The sequence below is a fragment of the Benincasa hispida genome, chromosome 9 (assembly GCF_009727055.1).
Source record: "Benincasa hispida cultivar B227 chromosome 9, ASM972705v1, whole genome shotgun sequence".
In the NCBI taxonomy this organism is placed as follows: Eukaryota; Viridiplantae; Streptophyta; class Magnoliopsida; order Cucurbitales; family Cucurbitaceae; genus Benincasa; species Benincasa hispida.
Genome location: NC_052357.1, coordinates 55,718,485 through 55,740,349, shown reverse-complemented (window position 1 = coordinate 55,740,349; position 21,865 = coordinate 55,718,485). Strand labels below are relative to the sequence as shown.

The following is a 21,865-nucleotide window of genomic DNA, read 5'->3' as shown; positions in this document are numbered from 1 at the left end:
CTTGATTCCCAACATCTATACAATCTTAAATCAAACGGCTCCTAATTTTTTTAAAGATAGATTTTAAAAGTCTCTGCATTAATCTTTTATTATAAGTTTAAATTAAATTTATTTTATTTTTAAGATTATCTATTTTCTCAAAAAAAAATTAGACATGTATTTGTAATTCAAATTTTCATATAATTATGTAAAATGAAAATTTAAAAAATAGTTCAATGACCTTTTAAACCTATTCTTAAAAACTTGGGACTAAAAATGTACATTTTGCAAACTCAGGGACTAAATGCAACTATTCTAAAAAGTGAAGGACTCAGAAAGTATATTTTGAAAACTTCGTGATCAAATGCATATATTCTTCAAAACTCGGGGACTAAAAAGGTAGTTTTCCCTAAAATTAATTATAAAAGTTCACTTCATAATTATTCTAAATAAATTAATAGACATTAACGTCAAACTAAAATTATTATTTTAGTGAAAAATGAGAATGAAAGCATAAATCTTAAAATCCAAAGATCAAATTGAAACAAAATTCAAACTTCAAAGGAAAAACTGTTACATTTTAAAACCTATGAATTAACTTTAAATCAAACTCAAAACTTAATGACTAAAAATGTGACATTTTAAAACCCGTGGACCAAAACTCAAAGACCAAAAATGTATTTTTTTTACCTAATATTTAAAATTACATATGCTTATTCATATTTTTCTTAAAAAATGAAACATGGGCTGATTTTTTAAAATATCAGTAGAAAATAGATAACAAAATAAATAAACTTATAGGTGAAAATAGTGTTGGCTTAATTTTCACAAATAAAGAATTAAATGGTTAGTTATCATAGGAGCTTCGATTATCTGGAGTTTGAAAGTTTCGAGTTTTGTTTTAAATAACATCGAGGAAGTGTTTGGGGCTTTGGAGTGAGTTTTTAAATTTAGTGTTTGACTCATCAACTTCACACGCCAACGTCAAATAATTCAATTTCATCATCTTCAACAGTGTTCCGCTAATGAAGTTTGCACATTTATTGAAAAATTCCATATTTTCCTCTTTTTCTCTCCCTTTCTCAAATGTTTCTAATGAATCCACTCGCGGGTCATTGCTGATGACCAACTCCTATGACAATCATCATCGGTAACATGCTCCGATGACCACTTTGGTGGCCAACTTTGGGCGACCACCTTCGATGCTCAACTTCGGAAACATCCATCACGACAACTATTGTTGCCTCACTCCAATGAATGCTTTGACGACCGCCTCTGACGACTACCTCTAGCGAAGACCATCTCTGGTAATCATCTCTAAGACCACCTTTGATGTCCAACTTCGCACGACTATCACCTCCAACAGCTAACTTCAACGATCATCTCCAATGACCAACTTTGACTACCAACTCCATCATTCAACTCCAATGACCAACTTTAATAACCAACTTTAATGACCAATTTAGCTGATCATATACTCAAAGAAAAAGGGAAAAAGTGGTTGGTGAAAGTGTTTTTAAATACAAAATTGAAGCTATTAATTCATAGTGTTTAATAACAATTTTATATAGTAATCTAACATTAACATAAACACTTTGGGCATATAGCCAAACAAAACAAACTTGTGTATAAAAAGTGTTTAAATGCAAATGACTTTTTGAAAAACATGAAATGCTCACCAATTCTTTGTTCGGCACTCAAGGATTCTACTAACATGGCTAAGTTAGGGCCTGACGTCGTTTTTATATCATTTGTTAGAGACATTAAACCTCCACATAACTCCATTATGGTATGATATTGTCCATTTCGAGTATAACCCCTCGTAACCTTTATTTTTGTTTCACCAAAAAGACCGCATTCCATTGGTGATAGTTATCCTCTTTTATATACTCATGATTATCCCCTCTATCAACCAATATGGAATTTTAATCACATTTCTAACACCAAATACATGCATAATAAACTCTAATCTACAATTTGAAATAAGATGCTATAAAAAAGTCCTAAACCCTTCGATGGCTTACTTTCCTTTGTGCATGTATATTACGCTCATAGATACCACTAATGTGAAATTATATTATAATCTTGTTAATTGTATGAAACAATAGCATTTTGTCTACATGCACAAAAGAAAGTAATTTTGTTAGTTGTATGAAACAATAACATGGTCATTGAAAAAATTACAAAGGTTTTATGTTGACATCTCAATTGAGTGTTAAAAGCTTGAGAAAATATGTGTACAATTAAAGGGTTAAACAAAACGGTAATAAAACAGAAATAACTACTAGACAATCATATTTTTTAGATTGCAAAAAGCTACACCAAATACTCTCGACTTAATAACTCAACTTTGAACCCCATACAAACTTTCTAGCTCTAGACTAACAATTCCACACTCCAAACACAGATTCCTAACTCCACAACATATTAACTTCAGATTTCATAACTCAATTTAATGACCCAAATAGCCCCTAAATGAGTTTGAGTGAGTCTTTGATTCTATAAGATGTCAATTTTAATTTTCTATTATTTGAAATTTATGCTCGTTTATCAACAACTCTACACTCCAAACACAGATTTCTAACTCCACAACATATTAACTTTAGATTTCATAACTCAACTTAATGACCCAAATAGCATGAATGAGTTTGAGTGAGTCTTTGATTCTAGAGGATGTCGATTTTAATTTTCTATTATTTGAAATTTATGCTCGTTTTCCCTTTTTTCTATTATGGTTTTCAAATATGAGTAGAAAGTAAATTACACAACACAGAAAACTACAAGTGAAAGTAATTTTATAAGCTTAATTCTTTTAACAAAAAAAAAATAAAATGATTGTCAATCGAGACCTTTAACAACCTTTTAAAATTAATAAGTCTACAATTTATGACAGATTGTAACTAGTAATCAAATTATCACTATTTTTGTCAACAAGAGCGTAACTCAACTGGCATAATGTTCATCCTATCAACCTCGTGGATTGAGGTTCGATTCCCCCACCCTACACTTTAATTACAATACCTCTTCAAAAAAAAAAAAAAAAAATCACTATTTTATCCATTTGTCTACTTCTTCTTTTCAAGTACATGATAACTCCAAATATTTGTGAACAATCTCCTCCCTCTATAAATTAAAGTTTCTATACATCTATAATTGTTTTTTTTTAGAAAAGGAAAAAAAATGATAAAAAAATATAATTTAATTACCTCTTGAATGAAAATCAAATCACAATCAAATTATGTGTCAAAGCACAAATTATATCATTTCATCAATCCATCCATGCAAACAAAATTAAAATGCATAATCAAGTCTTCTATATTTAGCTTCCAAAGTCAAATTTCAAATTTAAAACAAAATAAAAAAAAATAATGGAAATTTCAGCAGTGTCCCTCTTCTATCAAACACCCTCATTTAAATTTCCAAAGTCAAATATGTTTTTTTTTTTTTTTAAAAAAAAAATCTATAGGGGTATATATGTAAATCTAATTTTTCTATTTAATTCAAAATTCCCTCCAAATTTAAGCAAAATGTCACATTCAAGAAACATTGACTAAAAGAACAATGATATATTAAATTCCAAAATTCAACAAAATCCCTAGTCATGTTCTTTCCAACAACAATAAATAAATAAACAAAATTAAATAAAAAAAGACTTGGAGATATTTGTGGGTACAATTAAAATTCAAACTCATGTCATGACACAAGTTTTTTCTTTTATATATAAGAATATAAAAATAATTTTTTTTTTTTTAAAAAAAACCTCATACCTATCTACATTATCCTTTTCTGCACCTTCAAACACACCCACTAACCAAAGGCCAATTCTCATTCCAAAATCCAAAATTATGCATTTGCCCTTCATCTTAATTAATATTTACAATTTTCTTTTGAAAAAGAAAATTGCTTTAAAATTCACGAAAATTTTCACATATATAAAAAATATCAAATTATTTATAAAAATAAAAAACTAATAGACATTAATAGACTTCTATCAGCATTCATCGCATAATATCAACTTCTGTCAGCTTCTATAATTAATAGATATTAATAGAGTTCTATTAACCTTTATCAACTTCTATTAAGAAATATTAAATTTTGCTATTTTATATAAATTGATTCCCTTATTTTTCTATTTTTGAAAATTTTCCTTAAATCAATCTCTTCTAATTATTTTTACTTTTATTTTATTTTAGTTATTAAAACTTCCCATTCAGATGCATTTTAACAAAAGTTGAACAATAAAAATTGAAATAATATTGAAGCCTTAAAAAAACACAAAATATTTTTTTTAGAACAGTTTAATGAATTTAAGGGGCTCCAATCAACCCTTATATTTGGTCCACAAATAGTTGCCCCTTTGATTTTGTGTTGCCTGGCATGTCTTTGTGGTGATGATGTGATTGAGAGAAATGTGTTTGCTTTTTAACCAAGAAGTTATAAAATATTTTCCTTTTACAAAAAAATTAATTAATAAAGGTTGGAAGAAATTGGGGAAACAAATGAATTTCTAAGTAACTCTATCTACTAATTGGCCCATACTAGTAAAATAAATTAATTATACAAATTTTCTTATACAAATTTGTGTGATGTTATGAGTTATGAGCATGTTGAATATTTAATGTAATTCTTTTAAAAGTAAGATTGAGTCATTGACTATTTAATTCCCAATTTGATCTTAATTTTAAAAAGAAAAACGTAAACAAGACTAACCTAATTATTAAGGAGTAATTTGCATAATTGTTAAGTTTATGAAATAATTAACTTCTAAATATCAAACCTTATTATTATTATTATTATTTGATTTAATATCAAATTAGATGATCATAATACTAACCTAATTATAGTACGTTAATTTATTAATAATAAATAATAAAGAAACTAAAAGTCCAAATTTTGAAATGCTCTAAAAAAAAGTCAAATTTTTGAAAACTAGTGGGATGGAAATATGAGGGAAAAAAAAATTGAAATTAGGAAAAACCAAAGAATTAGTTTGTATGTCATATTAGCTGTACAGTTAATGAATGAAGAAGGAGAACGTACTTCATTATCTGTCATCATAACCGTCGCTATACACTAATAATACCTTTTTTCTTTCTATCTTTTTTTTTTTTTTCCCTTTCCGATAACAAAAATAATTTTGAATTTAACACTCAATAAAATAGTTTAATGGATTAAAATATATTCTAATGAAGAGGTAAAAATTCATATCTCTTCACCGAGATCTGTTGTTTAACTAAAACAAAAATTCATATGAGAGTTAATATAATAAATTTTAGGTCAAATTATATAAAATACTTATGAACTTTGGGGTAAATTTCAATTACGTCGTTGAACTTTGAAAAGTTTCATTTTTATCTTTAAACTTTCGAGTTGTTTCGAAAAAAAAAATCTTTAATAAAGGATGAAAATTGACGTGACAATTGATATTTATAATATTTTGAATTACAAAACTACTAAAAATATTTACAATGAATAATCAAATATCACAGTCTATTATAAATAGAATGCGATCTTTTGCTATTATTTGTAAATATTTTAATTCATTTTTTTATATTTGAAAACAATGCAAAATCATAAAACATATGTGATATTAATTACAATTACGAAACATTTAAGATCATTGTTACAATTAATTTAATCTCAAAAGATATCGTTAAGATCATTTATACAATCAATCATATGTAGAGTGAAGAATTTAACCTACGATCTCTCATCGAGATTAAAATATTCTGTTCAGTTGAATAATGTAATACAATGACATTTATTGTATAAAGATGTAAACAAAACTTTATCTTGAATTTTTTTAGTACAACAAATATAAAGTATAGAATTTCAATATTTAAATTTAAGAAAAAAATATATGTGTAAATTACCATTGAACTAAGTTCACTCCAATGAGACTATATAAAACTTAAAGGCTAAAGTTGTAATTTTGAAGCAAAACATTGTCCTAACTTTGAATGTACAGCTTTTTCTTTTACATGAAATTTCAGGCGTTGGTCTCCCGGTTATGAATATTTTCTATGTCATTGCTTTTCATGTAGTCCGAATTTCACCAGTTCCCAGAAAAGAAAAATGGAGGAACAAAATTGGAAATGAATTTGATTTCAAAATTAAAATTTTATTTTTGGGTAACGCTTTTTTTTTGTTCTTCCCAGTCCCAAATGGGAACCAAGCGGTTTGTGTAAGGAATTGTTTGGAACTCTGCGGCTCCACCTACCTGAAACAAATTTTGAAAAAATTCCCTTTTTTTTGAAGAGAGAAACTTGAAGCAACAACAAAAACCAAAACACCCTCAAACCAGAGTTCTTTCTCTCAGAGCTCTCTCTCTTTTCCTTTCCTCTCTCTCTTTCATTTCTCTCTTTCTTTTACATCGTTTTGGGGTTTTTCGAAACAGAGTGAGAGGGGAAAGGAATAGTTTCAAAGAAAAACCACAACGAAACAACCAAAACTGCTTCGTTTCTTACATACCCATCATTTCTTTTTGCCTCCCTTTCATTGTTTTCGTTTGAGTTGTTCATAATATTCTTCTTCTTCTTCTGTTCTTTTGTTAATGGAGGTTTGTTTTTCAACGGAATTACCCTCTTTCGATATATCGATTGCTGTTGCAGAGTTTCTTTCCTGAGACTGTTCTGTGTTTTTCCTTCAAAAGTCATTCGAATTTTATCATACCTTCGTTCTCTTTGCTTCTTCTGCTCTATTTTCTCTTCTTCTGTTCTTTTCAGCTTATTTGACCCACTAGTTTTTTCGAATTATAATCGATTTCTGAATTCTGGGTATATAAGATTTATTATATACCCGTTTGATTTTGGGGTTTTCAATTAGTGGTTTTGGTTTAGAGAGGCTGGCGTGTTTTGGGTTGAGAGTGAGGTGAATTTGGGGGTGGAATTCTGTGAATTTCTGGAATTTGAAGTAGTGGGGTTTTGGCAAAATGATGTTATCCGCATCGCCTTCGACAATAGCTCGAAGTTCACTGGAGGAAATGCTTGATTCTCTTCGACGAAGAGATGAGATTGAGAAGCCTAAAGACTTGCCGCCTGCATTGCCGTCTCGTCCCATTTCGAAGGCTCGGATTCCCCCGGTGAAGCGGACTTTACCCGTCAATTTCAGGGTTAATGATGACGGTTCCTCAGAGTGTTCTATTAATGTCTTTAATGGAAGGGAAGATGTAATGAGGAAGGAGAATGGTTTGGGTAACTTTGCATTCAGGAGAATAAAGGGAGATCAAGATGATGAATCGCCTTATATGGTAGCTTCAGAAAATGATAATAGAGATCAAGTGAATGGTGCTTCTGCTTTATTTTCAAATATTCAAGGGTCCAACTGGGAGGACAATATCAGTTATTTTCTTCAGAAGGTACTACTTTTGCTCAAAATTTTTCTTATGGTGTACTGTATGAAAATTTTCAATGTTGAACTTGAGGAATGACCTCGCATCTTTGTTGGAGACAAGATGATTTTACCTTTTTTCCTTTTACTTGCTTCGCTACAAAGTTAATTGCAATCACCAGCGTGCTGGATGGTGCATTCTATATTTGATTTGTAACATACCAAGTCTGTGGAGGTTTTTATACTGGCATACAACTTAATTATTTGTTTATCTAAGCCATTTTGCAAATCCATTATTCTGGAGCCAGGAATGTGATTGTTTTTGGATAAATGACTTTCATGTGTTTGGTAATGAATAGTTGCTTTCCACTATTGGTGTAAATCTAGCCATCTAGATCTTGTGTGCATGTTTTTCATCACGCTCTTGCTTTCTCCTCTATCAGAAACTCCGGGTTTGGTGTCAACTTCCAACTGGACAATGGGAGTTAGGAACTATACAGTCAAGCAGTGGAGTGGAGGCATCTGTCATGCTCTCAAACAAAAAGGTTAAGTCCGTAAGCTTGGTGATTTATTAGATTCTTGAATCTTGTTTTATTGAAAAACTGATGATAAATGTACAATGTTTAGGTTGTTAAAGTTTCAACAGTAGATCTCTTACCTGCTAATCCAGATATAGTGGAGGGGGTTGATGATCTTGCACAGCTCAGTTATTTGAACGAGCCTTCGATTATTCACAGTCTCCAGAGAAGATTTTCTCGGGATAAAATTTATGTTAGTGTGATTTAGTTTTGATACATGCCTAGTACATGTCTCCTGGAGAGATATTTTGGTCTTTCTCTTCTTAACAGTTTATGGGTATCCTTGTTGCAGAGTAATGCAGGGTCAGTTTTGATTGCAGTCAATCCCTTGAAAGACACTAAACAGTATGTAAATGGATTAATTACAGCATATAGACAGAGAGTCATGAACAACCCTCATGTTTATGCTATAGCCGATTCTGCCTATTCTGCGATGATGCAAGGTAGAATAATTCATCTGCACCATCTTTTATATTCTTCTGTTGATTTAAACTTTGTATTTCATTGGTTGTAATTTATATCTCACACCAACAAATCTGGGTTCACATTCCTGTTGCAGATGAATTTAATCAATCTATTATCATCAGGTTAGATTTCAATCTAATATTCCAGAATTCAGGGTATCTCTGTGTGCATAACTTGTATTCACTATTATGCTTAGACTTGAATGGTTTTGGTTTTGTTTCCTTATAGTGGAGAAAGTGGAGCTGGAAAAACTGAGACAGCAAAAGTTGCAGTTCAATACCTTACTGCTCTTGGTGGTGGTAGTGGCATAGATGATAGAATCCCACAGGCGAATGTTATACTGGAAGCGTTTGGGAATGCTAAAACCTCCAGAAACAACAATGCCAGCAGATTTGTCAGTTTCTTTTCCTTGTTATTTGCATTACTGCTTCCCATTTTTCAATTTTGAGAAAGAACCATAGCAGACCTTTTAGTCTGACCAAAATAGTTTGTTCCTTGTCCAGGGGAAGTTGATTGAGATTCTTTTTAGCAGAGCAGGGAAAATATGTGGTGCTGTAATCCAGACATGTAAGAAACTTTTGTGCTGAAACTCTTATTTTTATTTATTTATTTATTTATTATTTTTATTATTTTGTTAATAAGAAACATTACTTTCATTGTCAAAAGAGAGAGCGAAAGTTTTATATTATAACTTATGTTACTGCTTACTTTTATTGACTTTCTGTAACTGTACGTGCATATCACATGCTGACTCACCTGGAATTTCAAATAGTTCTGTTGGAAAAGGTAAGTTTCTCTGTTCTATCAGATCTTTAACCAAAACATACAGTGTATTATGTGTCACCCTGAAGTTGTTATGTCTTCTTTGAGCAGTCGAGAGTTGTTCAGCTGGTCAATGGTGAGAGATCATTCCATGTCTTTTATCAACTTTGTGCTGGAGCACCAGCTACACTTAAAGGTATTTGTGTTAGTATTTTCATTTTCCAATCATCTACATCTACGGTTTCTTTTTTTTTTACAATCATGGCAAACATGAATTTCGTAATTATGTTGCCCATCTTAATTCATGTTATCAAGCACGTAGAGTATTCTAAATTTCTTCCTAGAGTAGTAATATTAAGTGAAGTACTTGCAGTATCTGGATCATGGCTGTAGAAATGCAGAATTTACTTGACCTGATAATGCTATGATACCAAAATCTTTAAGATGAATGTGTCAAAGATCTTTAATTTGTTAAGATATAAGGTAATCATTAATCGAATTAGTAATTACATAGATATTTCTCAGCCTTTAGGATTTATTCATGGAGATCCATCTATTGTATTTATTACCCTTTGTTCTTTAGAGAAGCTGGTTTGTAGAAGAAACGAGTTTATTGTATTTTTGCTTATTACTTCAATTATCTCGATGTTTGGGTCATGAAATTATATCTTTTCAGCAGTAACCGAGCACATGATAATTTAGGTTTTTTTCCCTCTTTATTTTATTTTGTTATTTATTTATTTTTAAATAAAATTATTATCATTATTGTTTGTTCTTCTTACCACTGGGATCTCTCAAATTTGGTCCCTTGCGTTTCTCTATATTAATATTAGAAGTATTGTGGTACAGTGACTTGCAGACTTTGGATCTGTTTCCCTCTTCATGAATATCTGGAAATTACAATTATTTTATGGTTTTTATTTCTTCAGAGAAATTGAATATCAGAGTGGCTAGTGAGTACAGTTACCTTAATCACAGTGAATGCCTGGTGATTGGTGGTGTGGATGATGCACGGAAATTTCATATTCTCGTGGTAAAGAAATATATAGTACTTTGATTTGACTGCAAACCAACTTTTTTGAGATTTTATTCTATTTCGATTGTCTTAAATCCCTTTTCCTTCTTGCCTACAGGAAGCCCTAGATATACTTCAATTCACAAAAGAAGATCAAGAACATGCATTTGGTTTGCTTGCTGCGGTGTTGTGGATAGGAAACATTACGTTTCAAACAATTAATAGTGAAAATCATGTGGAGGTCGTGACTAATGAAGGTAAATGCATGAACCAAGATTTGTACCACTTTATTTTTTTTATTTTTTTTATTTTTTTTTTAAAATGTGGCATACATTTAATTACACCTGATGCTATAATTTGATGTTGGTAGCTCACTGTCAGTAGGTAAAGGGAACATTTTAGTGTTTAGGACCTACATAATTTTTCCTTTACAAGCTACAACTGATGGAGTGGAATATGTGGGGCTTAGTTTTTACCGAAGCCTCTCTATATTGTTTTAACACTACTACGACATCCTATTTTCTCTTATAACTATGTTTGAGTCAAGTTATGCATATCTCAGCTAATCTCACATCACAATTGTTTGACTTTACTAAAACTGTGCATAACTTGAGTGGTTTACCTCCATAGTTTGACCTGTAATCTCCCTCCAGATCAACACGTGGCATGGTGGTCATGGCATGTTACTTGTAGTTTTCTTGATATAGCCTGGCTCTCATTCTCAATTCTGATGAGTAATTTATGTCAATTATTGTATAAAATGAATGTAAGTAACTTTTTGGATGTTCCCATACACAGTTTCTTTCCTTCTTTTTGTGTGTGTCTGCGTGTATCTGCGGATGATTCTACCTCTCCCCATAGTAAAGTGAGACATAAGGCTGTTTCATTTACTTTATGTATTTATAACTTTTTCTTTTTAATACAGCGGTCGCAAATGCTGCAAAGCTGATGGGTTGCAGTCCTAATGAGCTTAAGTTAGTTTTGTCAACCCAGAAAGTGCAATCAGGCAACGATAGCATTGCTAAAAAATTGACATTACGACAGGTTGCTTTCTCGTATCATTTGTGAAGTCATTATATTTCCCAGCTGTCTAAGAATGCACTCTTCTATTGTAACATGATGTGTCTTTCTCATTACAAGTACAGGCAACCGATGCAAGAGATGCTTTGGCAAAATTTATCTATGCAAGCTTGTTTGACTGGCTTGTAGAACAGATCAATAAGTCGCTTAAACCAAGAAGGGAGCATTCTGGAAGATCCATAAATATCCTCGACTTCTATGGGTTTGAGTCATTTAAGGCATGTTATTCTATTCATCTATGTGCATTTTTTTATGCAACGATGTGTTATGGTGATTATCTTGTTGTCTCCAAATTCAGAAGAACGGCTTCGAACAGTTTTGTATCAATTATGCAAATGAGAGACTGCAGCAGCATTTTATGAGGCACCTTTTCAAACTTCAGCAGGAGGTGAGAGTCTAAAATCACCCCTACTTCTGATTTTGATCAGATGGTTCTGATGCTGTTTGTGTTTAGTATTACTGTAGAGCTGTTTCTAAAGATGAAGAAGGTGGCTGTGACTATTTTTGCATTCACATTCTCATGCTTCTGGAGGCAATTCTTTAAAGAAAATGTTTAACTCGTTCTCCTCTTAATTCTGAAATTTTCCATGCTCTTCCATAATTAAATGAGTCGTTGTTTTGCAAAGTACTCTGAATTTAGTGTTCAATACGCCTAGCTACCTTCCCAAGTGGTGTTTTTTTTCCCTCCCCTGTATCGTAGGTTGAATTATAGTGTGTCTTATTTTCCTCTGCATATGTATTCCTTTTTCCAATAATATTTGTGTGTTCTTGCTAAACAAAAAAGAATTCTTTTGTCAATTTTATAAGCAACTAGTAAAGTTGCATACAAAAATGGACATTTGACTTAATTGTTGGTAATATATTTGATGATATGGCTTTTGTAAGTAGAAGTCCCATAGTTGATTGGTTTATTTTGCAGGACTACGATTTTAATGGGGTTGATGGCACAAAAGTCAACTTCGAAGACAATCAAGAGTGTTTGAATCTCATTGAGAAGGTAGTCCTGATTCTGAAACTAGAATTTACTCGTGATAGTTGTTTCAACATAATTACATGATGCATATCATTTTAAACATATACAAAAAATTGGGGGCTTTTCCAACAATAAAAAAGGAAACTTGTCACATGATAAAATATTTTGCAAAAATGGTTCAAATGTAAGAAACGTATGTTTGTGGTAGGTAGATCGGGACCTATTTTATATTAGGAATATTAGTTTTATATTTTATCAATAATACAAAAATGGTATATCATTCATATGCGTTATCAATGATTAAAAAAAAAAAAAACAAATTGTGTGCCAATATTTATTTTATATTAGGTATATATCAGTTATAACCTTGTCACTTAATTGGTATACTAGTGGTGTATTTTATATTAACTACATCAGAGATCTACTTTATTAATTATACTAAAAGGGTATGTCATAAGAGAAAAATTTGCCGTATTTGCAGATTATTTTTCTAGTTAAGTGCAGATATTTCTAAACTTTCCTAAAAAGTGATTATCTTTTTATATATAGCATAAATGGATTCCTAGAATGAAAATAGACCTCTTTCCAGTGCGAAAGATTCAAATACATGCCTTATGTTTAGACTTGTTTCTTTTTGCTTGAACTACATATATATTTCCATTTTCTGAGTCGGTGAGATTAATTTGTTTGATCTGGTGGAATTTTGCAGAAACCTTTTGGAGTTCTAGCTTTGTTGGACGAAGAGTTAAATTTTCCCAAGGCTACAGATCTGACATTTGCTAATAAACTAAAACAACACTTTAAATCTCAACCTCGCTTTAAAGGGGAAAGAGGCAGGGCTTTTGGTGTTCGTCATTATGCTGGAGAGGTTAGTTGTTTCTATCTCCTCTCTTTTTCTAAGCAAATTGTTAATTACTGTGCACAGATTTTATCAGCATCTCGGTTCTCTTCTGTAGGTTGTATACGATACAAATGGGTTTTTGGAGAAGAATAGAGATCTGCTGCATTCAGATTCCATCCAACTCTTTTCATCATGTACTTGCAAGCTACTCCAATTACTTGCGTCAAAAGTTATTAACCATTCCCACAAACCAACAGTTTCAATGTGCTCTACAGAAGTAGTAGAATCCCCCGAGCCAGGTGTTGGTACCAAGTACAAGGTAAAATGGTTGTGAGAATTTTGTTTTTCTTTATTAGAAACTTTCGTGGTAATTTAAATTAATTGAAATTGCACTTCCAAAAACTCTATGCTCTTCTGTTTTGGCAGCTTCAACTATTTGACCTATTTCATAAATTGGAGCACACCAGCCATCACTTTATTTGTTGCATAAGGCCGAACAGAAATCAAGTTGCTGGCTTATTTGAGGAGGACCTTGTCTTACAACAGCTTCGGTACTGTGGAATTTTGGAGGTGGTCAGAATTTCAAGATCTGGATATCCTACCAGAATGACGCATCAAGAATTTGCTGGAAGGTAGAAGGAATATTTTTTCACTAGCTTGGTTAGAATTTATGCTATAACTAGATTGTAATTGAGTTTCATGTCTGAATATGATGTAAGGTATGAATTCCTCCTTAAAGAAACTGGTGTATCTCGAGATCCATTAAGTATATCAATTGCTGTTCTGCAACAATTTAATGTCCACCCCGAGATGTACCATGTTGGTTATACCAAACTATTTTTCCGAACTGGGCAGGTGAGTCCTGTCTTGTTTTCCATTTCTTTTTCCTTCTTTCTCTTTCTCTTTCTCTTACCCCCAGTTTAGATAACCAAATGATAAACGAACTTTACAAGACAAGAAGCTGATGTTTGCCTGTTTTCTTTCAAGCCTCCTGTCTTCTCACCTGGTTCCTTGTTGCATGTTATATTGTCCTGACAACTTATGTTCCATCTTTTTCCTTATGAGTATGTCTTTGTCTCTGTCTTTGTTTTTTTTTTCCTTTGTTTATGGTTAATAACCGATACACCATTTGTCTTTGTTTTTTTTCTTTAAATTATTCTGATAGAAATTATGGTCCTATTGGTTTTTGTCCTGGCTCTTAAGTTGTTGATCGGTGTAAAATATACTGCACAGCAAATCTGACAATTGGTGTATCGGTTCTTTCCTTGATTTTAAAATCTGAATATGTTGTATAGCTTCGTACATGCAGCATTTAGCTGGAAATTCATTATAATTAGGTTATCATTTGGGTGGTTTTTGAAAATGTGTACAGATCAAATTCTGGGGTCCTAGTAACTGTTGCAATTGTAGGCCGGGCCCTTCAAAATTAGTGTTTTGAGGAGCTCAAAAACTATCATCTTGATTTTTAACTTTAATTACAAACTTCATGATATGTAATCTTTTCCTTCCTTTGTAATCTTATGGTTATATTATACCACATTTTCTCATTAAGGATGACCTGGGATGCATTAAAAATTGAAATTTCTAGCTGCATGAACTGAAAGTCTTGGTAGGTTAGAGAGTTTGAGTTTCAACATCCGTCTTTTGTATGATAATGCAGAGATTTGCTATCTGAGATGAATAATTTTCAATTAAAGTTTCAATCATGCTGATGGGTTTCTGTGGTTCTCAGATTAGAGCACTGGATGAAAGGAAGAAGCAAGTTATGCAAGGCATTCTAGGGGTACAAAAGTACTTTCGTGGTTGCCATTCCCGTGGCAACTTCCATGATCTTAAGCAAGCGGCCACTACCTTACAATCATGTATATCATCTATATTTGAAGTTTTGATTGTCGGTAATATGTGTTGGTGCTGTTTTGTTTGTAGTTAGATTTGATATATTGATCCTTTAGCTTCATGTTTTATATGTCCTTACCTTTGCACCTTTTGAATTATACAATTCAATTATTAACATTTACAATTCAACTTCAATCTTCTCACTTCGTTTCCTAAAAAGATTGTCCTCTTGTTAATTCCTATCTCTATAAACATGGTTGCATGCTTCTAATCAAGTGGATTGTCTGCAATAAATGCTAATAAATCAATTTATTTATGCAGTTATTCGTGGTGAAAATGCCAGACGGAGATGTACTGTTAAGGTGAAGAGGTTCTCATTCGTTGTGTATGCTTTCAGTGTTCCTAAGAAGGCTCATGAACTCCAGGCAATCATACGATTACAATCTGGTAAGCATTATTGTTGTGTCATGGTGCGACATTTGTAATGCTTGATATCATATTAAATCTTAGATTTTTCATTTTACCCCTCAGTAATACGTGGTTCGTTGGCTCGAAAGCATTTAAGCATGCGTGATTCAAAGAGGTTGTGTCCTGAAAACAAAAAATCTAAACTGAACACAGGCAGAAGGGTTTCAGAGGTAAAAGCACTCCACCTATGGTCTCACAAACCTGCAACACTTTTTTCCCTCATGTTAAATTCTTTTACCTGTTTGATATAGTTGTGGGAAAGTGTGTTCGTCTTTTTCAGTATTTACTTTTTGAGTTTAGAAGTTCCTATAGCATCTTTTTCACTCTCACATACTCATATTGAGCCTTTTGTGGTCATAACACTTTTTCTTGGCAACAAATTAATTTCCACTGTTTTAAATAATTCATATGAAATATCTTTTGGTGTAAATCTTTACCAGCATTTCAAAGCCTTAGTTTTTCGTTTCTTGTTACAAATTGGAACATCTTTCGTATGCCCTATAATATTGAATTTTTTTGTATATCCTTGAATATTTCATTTGATCATTGAAATTGTTTCTTATAAAAAAAAAACAATTCATACGAAGTTGACTTCCCTTGTCATTCTCGTTGATCTGCAAAGTCGTCAGGATTTTACTTTTGCTGGGATAATCCAGCACACTTCATTGCACATTTGCTAATTTTTTTTTTTTTTTTTTTTTTTTTTTTATTTTTTTTTTATTTAGAATTCCCAAGAGCATTCTTTGATGAGTGAAATTAATTACTGCGAAGTCATGCTGCATCTGACAACTTTTCATGTGTTTGCTTATTTATTATTATTTTTTAAATTCGTATGATTGTTTATTGAGTAATCGTGCTCATATGATAATATTCTTCTTCCTTGAGCAGGAAGAATTTCAAGAACAGGTTCACTCCCTGCCAACAACTCTTGCTGAGCTTCAAAAGAGGGTCCTGGAGGCAGAAGTGACCATAGAGAAAAAGGAAGGGGAAAATGCCGCACTGCGGGAGCAAGTAAAGCAATTCGAGTCTAGGCGGTTAGAATATGAAGCCAAGATGAAGTCCATGGAGGATATGTGGCAAAAGCAGATGGCATCTTTGCAAGTAAGTTTACAAGGGAATATAAAACTTTACTTGCAGAATTGGATTTTTACACCTCGAAATGCATTCAACACAAAGCACTACCTAATTTTTTATTCAACTTTCTGCCAGATAACTCTGAAAATTTGGCAACAGAAAAGTGCTAATATGCATGAAAACCTTCTTGAAATTGGGACATTGTTTGAATGTTTCACTTGATAATAACAGTTTCAGGATTCTTGATTTTTTACTTATTTTTTGAACTAAGCTATAATTCTTAATGCAGATGAGTCTTGCTGCTGCTAAGAAGACACTTGCTGCTGAAAATGTAGCCTGTCCTCCTGGAAGAGTCGATGCTGCTAACTCACCACCTCACTATTATGATTCTGAGGATACGACGTCGATGGGGTCTCGAACTCCTGGTGGTACCACACCTATGAAAGCTTCTGGAATTTCTGAAGCTGGAGCAGGCCGAGAAATGAATGGTACGTTAGTTGCAGTTAACAATCTTGTAAAGGAATTCGAACAGCGAAAAATCGCATTTGACGATGATGCCAAAGCTTTAATTGAAGCAAAATCAGGTCAGGGACAGACAGGGTCTAATATGAATCCAGATGAAGAATACCGTAAAATTAAAGTCCGATTTGAAGCATGGAAAAAAGAGTACAAGGCGAGATTACGGGAAACAAAATCTAAGGTTCATCATAAACATGGTCATTTTGAAGTTGATAAACTTCGTCGAAAATGGTGGGGAAAGTTTTCAAAATCATCATAATATGTCAGTTTTGGACAAGTTGATACAGTTCAGCTTTGTGAATTAAAGGAGAGCTCCTGAAAAGAAGGGGGAGAAAATTGTCAAGTTGTCTTCTGACAACTTGTGGTTGTTGCTGACAAAGCCGAGAAATGTGTCGCTGGTTCTTGGGATGGAGTGAGGAGAGTGTTCAGAAGTTTGTGTATAGCTAAATAGTGATTTGCTGAGAGATTTCAGAACCATCGTCTCCGCTGCATAGTTTAGTTTGTGTATAGTTTCTATTGTCATTATATTTAGTTTGACAGTATAGATCTTGATAGTTTGTAGGAAAGGAATAGAAGAAAGTGTTCATATTGTTTGTACTTCTGAATAGAGTGAATGAGCTCCATTATTTTATGGAAAGCTTAGTTTACTGGTATTCTTTGCAGTCATTTATCAGTTGTCATTAGTACCTTTTCCGAAGGTACAAAATCTATCATAAACCATCTTTCCAACTTTCCCATGATTTTACTTTTGCAATGAGTTACTTTGTGAAGAAGTTAGGTACTTTGGCCCACCCCCACTTCTTTGTTGGAGTTCTTTTTGTATTCATTGGAATACAAAAGAAAACATTTTTCTTTAGACCCATCAAAAGCACTTGAAAACCCAATTGCTCAAATAATTCAATTCCTACATCTGACTGAGAATATTAGTGCACTGACCATCTCCCATAGATTAACTGAATTGATTTAGAGTTCTGTGAACAGTGTGTCATTTGCTGTTTGTTTTTGTTGATTAGTGCATTCATGGTGTTTGTGAAAATGGGGTTATTTAGATTGGGGGGGTTTTGAAATTTAATTGGGGAAAAGGGTAGGTTTTGAACTTATTTAGGGAAAAAGGGGAGTTTTCTTGTCCCATCGACACATTCAGAAATATTTTATTATTTTTTCCCCGTACGTCGCATTTTAAAAAAAAAATTAAACTGGTCAAAATGCATCTGTTGAACAGACGCATTCTGACACAGCATACGCGTCAGAGTGAGTTGTCAACTTACCCTGAAAGCCTCCTATCTCTATAAACGAGGTTTAGTATGAATCTAGGGACACAGGTTTTTCCTTTGTTTCGTAATATTCATCATGAATCTCACTTTGTTCAGTTTTGGTAAAAGATTCAAAAAAACTTATTCCTTAAGAGTTTATTTTTGTCGGACAAAAACTCTTTATCTAATTTTTGTTAATTGTAAAGGGTTTGGAAATAACATTTAACTGGTTAATATTTTGCATATCAGAATGAGTTGGGGATAAGGTTGATTGTCTTGAAAATAAACAAAGAGTTTCCGAGAATTTATTGATTGAGACTAATTGTTCTATGGTTTTAATTCTATAATCTTGAAGAAAATCAAATTTTTCTATTTGATAGATTGTTTTAATATCTACTTTTGGTATATTCCAATTATGGAGGTTTTTCTCTATTTTTGCTATTTGAAGCTCTTGACTATTCACTATGGAAGGTTGAGAATCATTTGCATAATCTTCAATTAAATTTGAGTTTTTTGTAATATGAGCTTCAGAGAGCATTTTTCCAATTAACTTAGACATTACAAAATTTTAAGGCTTAAAGTCCTCTTAGAATTATAATTATCTATTATGACAAATAATCAGAATGCTGAAAATTCTACAACACTGGAACACCGAGCTTACCAACGGTCTTACGATTCTACTGCCGGGAACACAAGGCTTACCAAAGAGTTATCCAATAGAATTAACTAGCAAACTTGGTTATTACCACAAAGGATAATTAGAATATCATTAAGACAAAGACTTAATGACAATTTAATGCTAATGTAATTGGACTCACTCTACTAGTAAATGACTTGGCTCTGATACCATTTGGCATGAAGCATGGAAGAAATGGACACGTGATATGTGTGTAGGACACGTGATATATGTGTAGCATGAAGAATATGGAGTAGATGGAGTTGGTGGAAGCATGCATGGCTGACATGTGGCAAAGAGAGAAGTGAAATGATGATTCTTTTGGAATGGATTATGATGATAGAATGGAATGTAAAATTATGGTATTTGATGAGGCAAAGGTTTAATATAATATGTGTGTTTGAAATGATGATGAAAACTTTGTGTAAATTGAAAGTTAATAAAAGAAGACTAAATTAGTTGTTGGAAATTATAAAAATTGGTAAAGAAAGATTGATGTAAATAAAATAGGTATTGGAAATATTAAAATATTTGGAACTTACAAAAATGAAGAACTTCTTTATTTTTTATCACAAGGTACAAGTTCTCTTGATTTTCTCTCAAGAGAAAAACTTAAAAGATGCGGAAGGAAAAACTTTGTCCCTAGATTCATTCTAAGCCTCCTTTATAGAGATAGGAAGCTTACCATGCATTATATTAGGTGGACACGTTATAGAACATATGACACCTAAAGTCTAAAAACCAAACATTTGTACAATACATTGAAACTTAAGTTTGACATGCGTACAACATTTTGTCTTCAATTGGATTTTGTCGTCTACATATTTGGATCAGTGGATTGAGTTGGCGTGTGGATGTGATGCATAAAATTTATAAATTCGTTGTCATCCTTTTCTTCTTGAATGTTGGATGTATTTTCTTCTTGGTTGATAGTGGATGGAGACGAAATTTGTTGAAGAATAATATTGAGCTCTTCTTCATTTGATACTTGTGCCATTGCAGGCATCAGTTTTGATTTTTGAGTAAAAAATTGTTGATTCTTTTGTAGGTTTGGCTTCATGTTGTGGGGATAGATGGAAAACCATTTTTCTACCATATTTTTTGAAGCAACAGCTGTGTTGAATTTGTCCCACCACTTGATTAGATATGATCGAGATAGGCGGGAGATGCCATTTGATTCTGTAACTAAATAATTCCGGCAAAAGATCCATGCTAGATGAAAGTAATTTGAAAAAAGTAGAGTTAAGTCAAAAGAATTTGAGAAAATATTATTTAAAAAATATTTAAGACTTTCAAGAATTGGGTATGGTAGAATAGCCTCGTTAAGGCCAAATATATCCCACCAATCATTAAACCATAATGGAAAATTTTGGATATGTGTTTTGTCAAACATTATGAACCAAGAATGATTAAAATTGTTTAACCAAAACATATTGTACCAAACATTTTGATAATCGATGTATGAATAAGTTTGTGGAGAAAATTGAGGAGAATTTTTGTTTTTGGTATAAATACTTTGATTCCATTTTGTTGGGGTTAGAACACGAAGAATTCTACTTTTGAAAAGGAAATTCTATTGGGGTCGTCTTTATTCTTATTATGGGTGATTTCAATTGAGTCGGTATCAACAAGAATAAATTCATAGAATAAACGAGTTTTTTGTGGATGGTTTGGAATAAAATGGAAATTTGACAGAAATGTTTTTTGAATTGTTTCAAGCATAGGTTTACCTACTAATTCTGGCTTAAGAGTTGTAATATATGAGGTCTGGGTGGTTTTATTATGGTAAGAAGTAGATGAAGATGATTGATAATTAAAAGTTTTGTTTAAGGGTATAATTTCTGAATTTTGAGAGTTTGAGTTTGTAATGGCTTGGATGTAAGTGGTTGGAGGAGTAGATGACTCCTCAATTTTGATAGGGGAAGAGAGGATTGTTAATGCAGAAGGCCTTTAAGGGATGGAAGATCCCAAAATTTGAAATTTAATTGATAACGACATTGCTTGAGGAGTTTTCTCTTTTTGATCCTCTATTACTGGCGATGATTATTCTTTAAGAAATTGAAATGCTTGAGAGTACGAGGCATTGGTTTGTGGAGGTGTTGATCGTTGTTGTTCTTGATCACAATCATGCTTTTCTTCTTTCTTGCAAGTGGAATTCATTTGTTCTTTTCTTTCTCTCTTCCACTCTCTTCTTTAGTCTTTACCTTGAAGAAATTCTCTAGTGAGATAATCAAGAAGGGAGTTTGTACTTCCTTTTATAGCTTCAATTTTGAAATCAAAATAAGAAAGTATTGCTTGCCATCTGGCAAAATTTTGTCGAGAAACCAGATTTTTAACATCCTTTTGTAAACATCTGTAGCTGCTTTGCAATCAACGCGTATTAAAATACTTTTGTTGATTAAATCACTTTGGAATTTGTTGGTACATAAAACGATTGATAAAATCTCTTTTTTGACGGTTGAATAAATTTTTTGAGATCCTAGCTAGATACTCGAATGATATCTAACTAGTTGCTCGTTACCATTGATGGATTCTTTGAGAATGCCTCCATATCCTATATCTGATGTATCTGGTTCTACAATGAGTGATGCATGTGGATTGATGATGGATAAACATAGAAGACTCTTGACTAGACCTTTGATGGTTTTAATGATGCATGTATGTTGATGATTCCATGGAAGGGGATTTTTATGAGTCTTTGATATAGAGATTCACATATTTGTCTTAAATTTAGAATAAAGTCTGATATATAATTTAAGCAACCTAAAAATCTTTGTAATTGATTTTTATTAGTTATTTCATCTGGAAATTTGTTAACAAATTCTTTTATAACTTATTTCTTCTTTTAGAAATTGTATTTGTTGTGTTTTTCTTTTAATGGAATTAATAGTTTTAAATATTGAGGAATTTTGAATAGAATTTATTAATTTAGTAGATATTGGATTTACAAATTTGAAAGTAATGTTTTGATCTAAAATTTTTGAATTTATTCCTTTCTCATTTATTGAGAAGGGATA

At 32.1% G+C, this 21,865-nt stretch overlaps 1 protein-coding gene across 1 annotated transcript; it reads left to right on the top strand.

Annotated features, from left to right (window-relative positions):
- Positions 1–5,989: 5,989 nt before the first annotated feature.
- Positions 5,990–17,572, top strand: LOC120085704 (myosin-2). Its single transcript, XM_039041855.1, has 24 exons — positions 5,990–7,336; positions 7,752–7,853; positions 7,936–8,079; positions 8,179–8,329; positions 8,446–8,473; positions 8,580–8,745; positions 8,855–8,918; positions 9,124–9,137; positions 9,225–9,309; positions 10,043–10,146; positions 10,247–10,385; positions 11,054–11,172; positions 11,274–11,426; positions 11,507–11,596; positions 12,128–12,205; positions 12,891–13,049; positions 13,138–13,341; positions 13,449–13,654; positions 13,742–13,877; positions 14,755–14,884; positions 15,180–15,305; positions 15,390–15,496; positions 16,215–16,427; positions 16,690–17,572. The coding sequence occupies exons 1-24, from the start codon at positions 6,911–6,913 to the stop codon at positions 17,176–17,178; spliced, it is 3,633 nt and encodes a 1,210-aa protein (XP_038897783.1). The 5' UTR covers positions 5,990–6,910; the 3' UTR covers positions 17,179–17,572.
- Positions 17,573–21,865: the final 4,293 nt, after the last annotated feature.

Coding starts and splice junctions, on each gene's coding strand:
- LOC120085704 (XM_039041855.1), top strand. CDS start 6,911: ATGATGTTATCCGCATCGCCTTCGACAATAGCTCGAAGTTCACTGGAG. Junction 9,310..10,042: donor AGCACCAGCTACACTTAAAG/GTATTTGTGTTA, acceptor TTATTTCTTCAG/AGAAATTGAATATCAGAGTG. Junction 12,206..12,890: donor GTTTGAATCTCATTGAGAAG/GTAGTCCTGATT, acceptor GGAATTTTGCAG/AAACCTTTTGGAGTTCTAGC.